At 47.1% G+C, this 10,000-nt stretch overlaps 1 protein-coding gene across 5 annotated transcripts in view; it reads left to right on the top strand.

Annotated features, from left to right (window-relative positions):
• Window positions 1-10,000, top strand: part of LOC135104432 (inhibitory POU protein-like) — a 134,971-nt gene that overhangs the window by 69,269 nt on the left and 55,702 nt on the right. Inside the window, exon 1 of one of the 5 annotated variants that reach the window (XM_064011850.1) lies at window positions 5,424-6,043. The exons of the other annotated variants lie outside the window; for them this stretch is intronic. Coding sequence (XP_063867920.1) covers window positions 5,930-6,043 — 114 coding nt within the window. The 5' untranslated portion in view covers window positions 5,424-5,929. Of the gene's footprint in view, window positions 1-5,423; window positions 6,044-10,000 lie in introns of those variants that run through there. 5 annotated transcript variants of the gene reach the window in all.

Raw genomic sequence — 10,000 nt, 5'->3', positions numbered from 1 at the left:
GCCTCACAAAATATATTGAATATTTCTCTCTCTCTCTCTCTCTCTCTCTCTCTCTCTCTCTCTCTCTCTCTCTCTCTCTCTCTCTCTCTCTCTCTCTCTCTCTCTCCAACTCACCAACAACGCACTGTGCACAGAAACAAAAATTAAACAAGTCAAATAAATACATGAATAAACAGGTAAACAAAACATAACCCATGACAAAGTAACATAATAAAAAAGTAATACATACATAAACAGAAATAACAGTAAACACGAATTTGGGGAAGGAATGAAAATGAAAGCTTGTGGTGGAGAAGGAAAGTGGAAGAACTGGTGGTGTTGATGGTGATGGTGATGGTGATGATGGCGGCAGTGAATACTGAGAGAGAGAATAAAAGGTTACTGGTTGGGGGTTTGTGGAGGAGGTTCGGTTGGTTGGGGCGTGGTGTAGGGGTGTAGTAAGGGGTGTTGGGGGAGCGGGAAGTACAGGAAAAGGAGACAGTGTAAAGGGAGAGGATTTAAAGAGCAAATGGAGAGGGGTGAAAAATAATGATGGCAGAGGGTAACGTGTGTGGTGAAGGGAGGTGATGAAAGAGAGTTTTTTTCAAGTCAGCAAAGGTAATGGTGAGTAGGAGGAGGAGGAGGAGGAGGAGGAGGAGGAGGAGGAGGAGGAGGAGGAGGAAGAGGAGGATAAATATTGGGGAAGAGAAAAGGCATAATGACAGGAATGGAATAACAGGGTTGTGTGATAGAGCAAAGCAGGAGGAGGAGTAGGGGAGGAGGAGGAGCCAGAGAAGAAAGAAGAGAACTTTATAGCGAAGGTAGAGATTGGAGAACAACAATAAAAAAAAAAAACAGCAGAAGGAAAAGACAAACAAAACTAAAGAAAAAAAAACATTAAAAAGAGGAAGAAGAGATGGTGTTGGTAGCGGCAGAAGTGGAGGCGTGACGAGGATTGGTGGAGTGCGTGAAGGTGATGCGGGTGGAGGTTCTGGTGGTGGCGGCGGTGGTGGTAGTGGTGGTGGTGAGAGAGAGAGAGAGAGAGAGAGAGAGAGAGAGAGAGAGAGAGAGAGAGAGAGAGAGAGAGAGAGAGAGAGAGAGAGAGAGAGAGAGAGAGAGAGAGTGCATAGCGTGGAGGAGGAGGGAGATAAAAGTACCTCACTACAACATTTATCAGACATGGAGAATCTTCTGAACGAGGCAAAAGAGTCTTACAAAACTAATGCCAAGCTGTTTATTTATTTATTCTTTTTTAATTATCGACCTAAAGGAAAGAATGCTGGATTAACTCTCTCTCTCTCTCTCTCTCTCTCTCTCTCTCTCTCTCTCTCTCTCTCTCTCTCTCTCTCTCTCTCTCTCATCATTAATTCCCACCGTCATTAGAAAGCTTGCGCGCATACGACTCGTGGCTTCACCTTCTGTTTGTGTTTCGTCCATTTACTCTGAGTTACGGTCAGGTGTGCTTGACTTAATTAAGAAGAAAGGTGCGTATGTAAACAACAGCCCCTGGTCTTACCTCACTGCTTTTTTTGTCTCTTTTTTCTTTCTTTGTGTGTTGTGTGTGTATATGTGTCTTGTGTGTGTGTGTGTGTGTGTGTGTGTGTGTGTGTGTGTGTGTGTGTGTGTGTAAGCCGAACGCAGAACTGTATACTTAAAACTCTCTCTCTCTCTCTCTCTCTCTCTCTCTCTCTCTCTCTCTCTCTCTCTCTCTCTCTCTCTCTCTCTCTCTCTCTCTCTCTCTTTTCATTTCCTTCCTCTCCTGTCTTCCCTTTCTTTTTCTCCATCCCTTCCTTCCTTTCTTCCATTCCCTCCCTGCCTCCCTGCCTTCCTCCCTGTCCTCCTCCCTACCCCCTTACCCTCTTCCCTCCCGGCAACACCTCATAACAATCCACAGTCGTAAGGAAAGTGACAAATGCACAAATCTTGATCAACAGTAAATTATTCCCCAAAAGGGCCAAAGTTATATTCCTTGTTTGGGAATACTTGGCAGGAGTTGAGCGGCGCCCCCTCTCCCCCTTTTTCCTCCCCACACCCACACTACCCTCTCACCATTCCTTTCTCTTTCTTCTCCCTCCTCTCCCCTCTCTCACGTCTCTCCCACCTTCTTTCTCTCAGCTCTCTCCCCCTCGCCCTTCCTCCCCACGTTCCTCAGAGTAACAGTTGCGACAATCAGGGAATATCACATCGACCAGGGAACTCTTGTAAGAGACGCTGTTTATGGGGAAACTTTTGCCTGATAAGAGCCACGCAAGTCTCCGCGGACACGACAAAGGCTGGGTTACTGTGGTGATGGATGACCCGCCGCTGGGGAGCCTCCTGCTTCGCCCCCGTCCCTCCTTCTCTTCCTATCCCTCCTCCTCCTCCTCCTCCTCCTCCTCTTGCTGTAACCGGGCAGGAGTCTTTAACGGAGACTAAGCGGAAATCTGTCCCTCTACGTGTGATAGATTGAGCTGGTGATGAAAAGTGATTTCACTGGGGGGTTTTGGTGTTAAAGGAGTGAGTTTTTATCTCGTTAACGGAGCTAAACAACTCACAAAGGGCGACTCTTTGCGAGGATTGAACGTAAGTTTGTCTCTCTCGTGTTTAAATGACAGATGGCAATGTGAAAAGTTACTACATACGGAGGTTTGGTGTTAGTCAAGTGAATTTTTATATTGTATATGTTGTTATGTCACGTGGGCACGAATATTTTGTGTTGAGAGGTGGTTCATTGGTATAGTGTTGCTGGAGGCACTGGAGACTGTTGACATATAATTCTAATTGCATCAGTTATTGTTTACGTTTTTTCACGCTGTTGATAAATAAAATGACACAGAAGACACCACCGCAGTGACATGAACGGTGACGTGTCCGCGTCTGGCAATATTTCGCTCATACGTCTCGTCTGGCGCAAGAATCCCTCCCCCCCAAAAAAACAGAGATTTGCATCGACAGAACACGCCAGGCAGACACTTCAATTACTTTATAACTTACCAAAACAAACCAGGAGTCAATAATGCACAAAAAAATTAAAAAGAAAATCCACCACTTTCCTTAGTCCTCATGGTTCTTATACGTAGCAAGCTTTATGCCACAATCATCAAACAATCCACTGTCTGAAGAGCCTTGCTGAATAAAACACAGTACAAACTACTCAGAAATTCGTTGATGTAATTATTTCCGTTAGACAGTAAGTGGACGGGTAAAAATTCACTAAGTAACCTGACCTTTAGAATCACGGCATGGCGTTACTGCACAACACACTCACTTAACCACCGCCGCCGCACCGCAACACTCAGTAACACGCATGCATACATAGTGAATATACATTTCTTTTCCGACGACACAATACTGGACACCTTGATGCACACAGTCACGTCCCAAGGTTCATGTACAGTACGTTGCTTCACCTCTTCTGCTTCGTCCCCGCGTCTCCAGCATCCTGACGGCCACGAGAGCACCACGTGGCCGCGGCTCCTTCCCGATGCACCGCCGCGCCTGCCATGATTATTTGATTATTGTTATCACTGGGGTTTCGTAATAATGAATTCCTACGTGCATGTACATTGATCCTTTCTCTCTCTCTCTCTCTCTCTCTCTCTCTCTCTCTCTCTCTCTCTCTCTCTCTCTCTCTCTCTCTCTCTCTCTCTCTCTCTCTGTATAAATTACGTGTACACGCATTTATTACTAGTTTATACAATGTGATACTGCGATTCTGGCAACACTTCCCCCCTTCCCTTCATTCCCTTCTACCTCCTCCTCCTCCTCCTCCTCCTTCTTACCCCCTTCCCCCTCACCATCTCATCCTTACCCCCATCCCTCCAATAAATACCACGCCTCCTCCTCCCCCACTCTCTCACATCACCCCCTTCCTCCCACCGCACTTTGCTCGGCCAGGTCAGTAAAGAGAGGCAGAAAATTCGAGGCAGTGCAAGATTCGTCGCCGTCTGTTCGTCTGGTGTGGCCTTTCAGTCGCTGGGAGGGAGGGACGTTATGGCAGCGGGCGTTATGGTGTTGTGGCGTTTGAGTGGCGGCAGTGGGCGGATCGTTATAACCACAAAGGCCCCTCCATCACCTCTGCTCGCTGGGATCATTACCCCACCCACAATGCCACACACACACACACACACACACACACACACACACACACACACACACACACACACACACACACACACACACACACACACACACCTTTTGGCACTTGGGTCCCTCCTCCTCCTCCTCCTCCTCTTCCTCCTCCTCCTCTTCCTTCACGCCCTTTATTCTGCTGCTGCTCCTGCTAGTTTTCTTTCTTTCTTTCTTTCTTCTTCTTCTTCTTCTTCTTCTTCTTCTTCTTCTTCTTCTTCTTCTTCTATTTCTTCTTCTTCTGCTGCTGCTGCTGCTGCTGTTCTTTTTTTTTTCCTCTTTTTTATTTATTGTTTCTTCTTGTGCTTTTTTTCTTTTGCTGTTTCTTCTTCTTCCGCTGGTGTTGTTTCTTCTGCTTCGTCTCTTTTCTGTTTCTAATTTTTTCTCAGCCTTCTCCTCTTACTTTTGATCATCAGTGCCATCATCTTGCTTCTCTTCTAACTTCTTCCAGCTCCTCACTTTATTATGACTACTATTATTACTACAATCACCACTACTACTGGCAATAATAACAATAATAATAATAATAATAATAATAATAATAATAATAATAATAAATGTGTCCACTACCTTTTTTCTTCCCTTTCCCTTGTCTTCCTATTATTTGCTGTCCTCCCTCCGACCTTTATAACAGATGAAGGTACAATGTCCCATCACACTGCCAAAAACATCGACAGCACACACACACACACACACACACACACACACACACACACACACACACACACACACACACACACACACTTACAAGTCTCCCCGCTGGCCATATCCCCGTCGTCTGAGCCATAATAACAGTGACAGACTCAGTCAATCACACACTGGCGGGCGTCCCCCAGAGAGGCGAGCCACGCATGCGCCCTGCGTTCCTCTCCTTCCCCGAGATGACGGGAGGTCGATAACTTAGTCGCTACGGATTCCACGCACCTCGTTAACCTATCGATTATGCATCACACTCTTAAATATTTCAAGACTTCCACCAACTTATCCGAGTCGGTGGTGGTGATAGTGGTGGTGATAGTGTTGGCGGCGGTTGCAATGGTGGCGGCGGCGGCGGCGGCGTCGGTGTTGTTGTTGTTGTTGTTGTTGGTGGTGGTGGTGGTGATGTGGTGGCCTCAAGTATAGGCTCAAGACTCTCATCTCCTCTTCAGTCCACCCTCGTGGTGTGCCCTTTAGCTTATGTCTTAAAAATGATGACGAAAATAATGAAATGTCAGATATCCAGAGCTTGATACAATGCCATGTGAGAAAAAATAATAATCGACATATTGGTGAAGAGCCAGAAAGGGCAATATGAAGCCTTCACCACCCCCTCCTCCCCCACACACACCCAACCCCCAACCCAGCCACGGTGCTACCCATCGCGGCAGGGGGCGTGTAAGGGGGGAGGGGCGGCACAGGTGATGGGATGGGAAGGGAAGGGAAGGGTGGGAGGGAGCAGGGATGGGGGAGTGGGCAGCGAGCCACCTGTTAAGTGCGGCGATAATACTAAACCTTCACAGGCGAGGCTCTCTTGACCGTCCAGGGGCGCGGGGATAAAAGTCTCGGCGTCCGGGCCGTGTCATGACGCCCAGCCGCGTCAATTATTCACTGGCCCGCCACGCTTGACTTGGGAGCAGCGAGAAGGAAGTCCCCGCCCGCTAGTGTGCTGACGGACCTTGGTGCCGCCTGACCCCCGCCCCCCTGCTCCTCTAAGCTACCTCGCGTTCACACCTTCCGTCGCGCCGGTGAGATCCCTCCTGCAGTGCCTGACGAAGGACTGAAAGTTTACCGGCGGGGCGGTAATGCGTAGGTGACGGAGAGGCCGACGGAGGCGTGTGGCGAGCTCGGCAGGTGTGACGCAGCGATGTCTTGGGAGGAGCGGGAGGAGCACCCTCTTCCTCTGGACCATAACAGTAACAGGGACGAGGCCAGGGAGGATGAAGACTCCCCCAGCAGGTTGCCGCCGATCCTATACAGGGTAAGACAGCGGCACCATCCTAGACCCCACTTTTTCCTTCCCTTCCACCACCCCTCACGCACCTTCCAAAGGCTGACCCTCTCACAGACAAAGGGAGGTCACCTGAGCGTCGCCACAAGTGAGGCCAGCAGTAAGTGCCCAATAGTGTCGTAGTCTGCAAGATAGTGGAGCAGAAAATCCGAAATCAATACTCAAAAATGTTCCTTTTTGATCCGCGTCGAGAGTGGAGACAGCGGCGAAAAGAGCAACCAAACACGCGATAAAGAGTGAACGAAACTTGTGATAAAACCCAATCACGAACGCCTGAAGTGGACGAGTCTGTGAGAAAGATAGAGTAAACAGGAGACAGACAGACGGACAGCGGCGCCGAGTGGTAGACAACAGATAGCAATGATAGTGAAGCAAGGCCGTTTTTCTTTAGTTTCCATCGCCAGAGACGCAGCACCAGAGCCAGAGAGTAGAGATAAGGTTGAAGAGAGAAACATGAAGGGTGTTGAAAGTGGCGCCAGTTTCCAGAGGGCGCCATGAGCGGGCCGGGCATTCCACAGGTCCCCCGGCGAAGAGCACGACCCTCCAGCGCAGTTTGGTGAGAGTGACGAGAGAGCACGACGGATACGAGCTTTTTGGAAAGGTCACCATCATGGAGGTGGCGACTTACCCCCTCCACATCCCCAAGAATCCCCTCTCGCAACCCCTCTGGCCACGCCCACATCTCCTCCCTCTCCCTTCCCTCCCTTCCCCTCCACCTTGTCTTCCCCAGGTAACATGGACACTACCACACTCATCCCCTCCCTCCACCTCCCCCTTCTTCTCCCCCAAACTGCGTGGTGAAGCGGGGAGCAGGTCCGCTTCTCTCTAACCCTCCCCACAACCCTCCCCCCAAAAGACGGTCAAGGTTTTTCGCATTGTAATAGAAGGTTCTGATTCCTCCTCCTCGCCCTCAGCCTCGCGACGCCGTGCACTTTGAAACATCAGATTCTGCTCGCGATGTTGTGTAATTTTAGGGTTTCAGGTTGACTTCGCACTTCACTTCACTTCACTTCCTCTTCTATAATTTACACGCTTAAAACAGTGATGAGTATTTTCATTTCAGTATCTTCACTCAGACTTGGTGACTTTGCAGTTTACTAGTCTTTGATGTCGCTCTCTCTCTCTCTCTCTCTCTCTCTCTCTCTCTCTCTCTCTCTCTCTCTCTCTCTCTCTCTCTCTCTCTCTCTCTCTCTCTCTCTCTCTCTTCATGTTTCAGACTCCGCGATGTTACTTTTTTTCTTTCTTTCATGTTTTAAGCTTTGCAACACTCTGCTCTCTATCTGCACTTCAGACTTTACGGGCTTGTGTCTTTTCACGCCTCTGACTCCGTGACACATTACTTGCGACGTCTTGAACTCAGCGGTTGTTGCGCCTCAGTGCGGTTCGGGCTTTACGAGGGTTTTACAAGAGGCAGCTCCATTCCTTCCTTTAGACTTACACTTCACTACGGAAACTAAGATATTTAAATGCCTTGCTGTTCATCCTTTTCAATGCGGCACATCGAAACTGAACGTTAACTGAAATTACTGAAACTAAAATTGAAACGTACTTCAATTCTCTTAACCACATTGAAGTCAACTCAGTGGTATTTAACCCTTTCACTGTTGGGCAAGTATTTTCCTGTGTCTACTTAAGAATTTTTTTTTTTAGGACATTCACGCATGTGCTACATTCCCGTAAATAAATAATTTTGTAGCCTTGAAAAAATTAAAATTAACCTTCACCTCTTTCCTTTTATCTCTCTGTAACTACGCCAACATTTTATACAGTGCTCTCAATATTAACAAAGTCCATAAGAGAGAAAGGGTTAGGCCAAACTAAGGAAGAAAAACTGATACTAGACTACCAAACCTTCTTTCCTTCTATTTGTTTCTTCCTTTACTTCCCTATTCATCTCCCTATAACTTCCACGCTACGGCACCACACCATGACTTGAAACACACGATCTTACGGTAACCTTTGAGCAATGTAGAGTAAGAGTGCATTCACGCTTTACGTTACGGCATTATATTCTACCGTGTTTCATCCAAGCTTAATCCATCACATCCATGACCTTGTTCTTATGTTCTTATCCTAAATCCAAACCATTGAATCACACAGAATATAACGCTAAAATGATAAAGTGGGAATTCTCTCTCTCTCTCTCTCTCTCTCTCTCTCTCTCTCTCTCTCTCTCTCTCTCTCTCTCTCTCTCTCTCTCTCTCTCTCTCTCTCACACACACACACACACACACACTACTTCTATTATTACAACACGTGATCAATAAAGGTGGACTAGATAACACCACCACTACACCACCACCACCACCACCACCACCACCATCACCACCATCACCATCACCAGCTGTACTGTACACCACACACCAGCACCTGCCACACACCTGTACACCACCAACAAATCTACTGTGCACCACCTCCCCACACCACAATACCTGAACCTTCATAACTCCCTCAGTCTCATCTCATTTACCAGTTATATACAGTCAATGGCTATAACCACACACACACACTTCGCCTCCCCCACGTCCACACGTCCGCAAAGTGACACTAAACACCCACAAACACAACTACTACAGTCCGTCCAGTTTATTAACTTTACTGATGCAACCTGCCAATCCGGACCATTGAGTGCTGATCGGGCGCCCCCTCGCGGCACAAGAGGAGGAGGAGGAGGAGGAGGAGGAGGAGGAGGAAGAGGAAGGGGGTGTATCTAGGTTAGCAGGAATAAATGAGCAGTGTTTAAACAAGGAAAAGAGGAGCGAAAAAGTAGACAACCGTACTTGGAGTCACGTGTTTTGGGCGAGCGATACAAAACGAAAATAAGAAAATGCGGAGAGAATACGCACTTCTTTTCTTTATTTCACTCTACACACTTTATACTTCACTCTTCAGGGACGGGATCTGGGAGGGTGAGGCTGAGGGGGACGGTTTACACTTGTCAGAATACTTTCACTAAATTCCATCCATACTTTTCTAATGGACGTGGGAGGTCCATTCGGGATTCAAGCTAAACAAAATACTTGGAACAAATCCTCTATGTCGCTTTCAAATGGGACGAGGCTCTCTCTGGAGGCCTGGGCGGGGAGAGGTGAGGATTAATTCTCAGAAGGAACTGGAAAGGGAACGTCCTGTGGTTGTGTTTTTCAAGGAATACTTTTGGAAGGTGTGAAATAACGGACAGGATATGGCAGCGATAAAAAAAAAAAAAAAGTGGCGAAGGAAGATAATGGATACGAGAAACAATAGAGCACTGAACTGTATGGCATATAAAAAGAAAAAAATAAATAGATAAATAAAAACAGGATAAGGTAGCGAAAAAAAAGAAAAAAAGACAGCGAAGGGCGGGAAACATAAGGGCACCGAGTTATACGGGTTTCAAGCACCAATCTGAAAATAAACTATGTAACCCTAAGGCATTTTTCTCTCAACAGGACTATTTTCAGACTCACAATAACAAAAACTTCAGAAACTCTCACAACAGCCTGCTAAACCTAGTCGACGTAAGACACCAAAACGCTGAAAATAGGAAGCTAAGCCCTATGACATGGCGAATAATCTCAAATTTAGACAGAAAGGACATATTACTCTAGATATAAATGTGGGATGAATCTGTCTAGGTATGGAACTGATAAGGAGAAAGTGGGCTAGGGGGATATACAGGGAAAGTGGATCAGGAGGAAGGAATACAAGATAAGCAATGGTGGGTGATGTGAACCTTAGACTGAAACAATTCCGCGCCGCAACCCCACTACGTTCAAAACACTCTAGTTGAAGTTACACGTGTCTTCAATGGCGTTTCTATGGTATTAACGAGATATTAACAAGATTTCTACATTATTAACAGCAGAGACACACTAGAGAACCCGGTTTATCATCTCTGTGCCCTTTCAAAATAGTTGTGGTGAGAGAGAGAGAGAGAGAGAGAGA

This window comes from Scylla paramamosain, chromosome 10 (genome assembly GCF_035594125.1).
Source record: "Scylla paramamosain isolate STU-SP2022 chromosome 10, ASM3559412v1, whole genome shotgun sequence".
Taxonomy (NCBI): Eukaryota; Metazoa; Arthropoda; class Malacostraca; order Decapoda; family Portunidae; genus Scylla; species Scylla paramamosain.
This window is presented reverse-complemented; position numbering and strand designations above follow the sequence as displayed.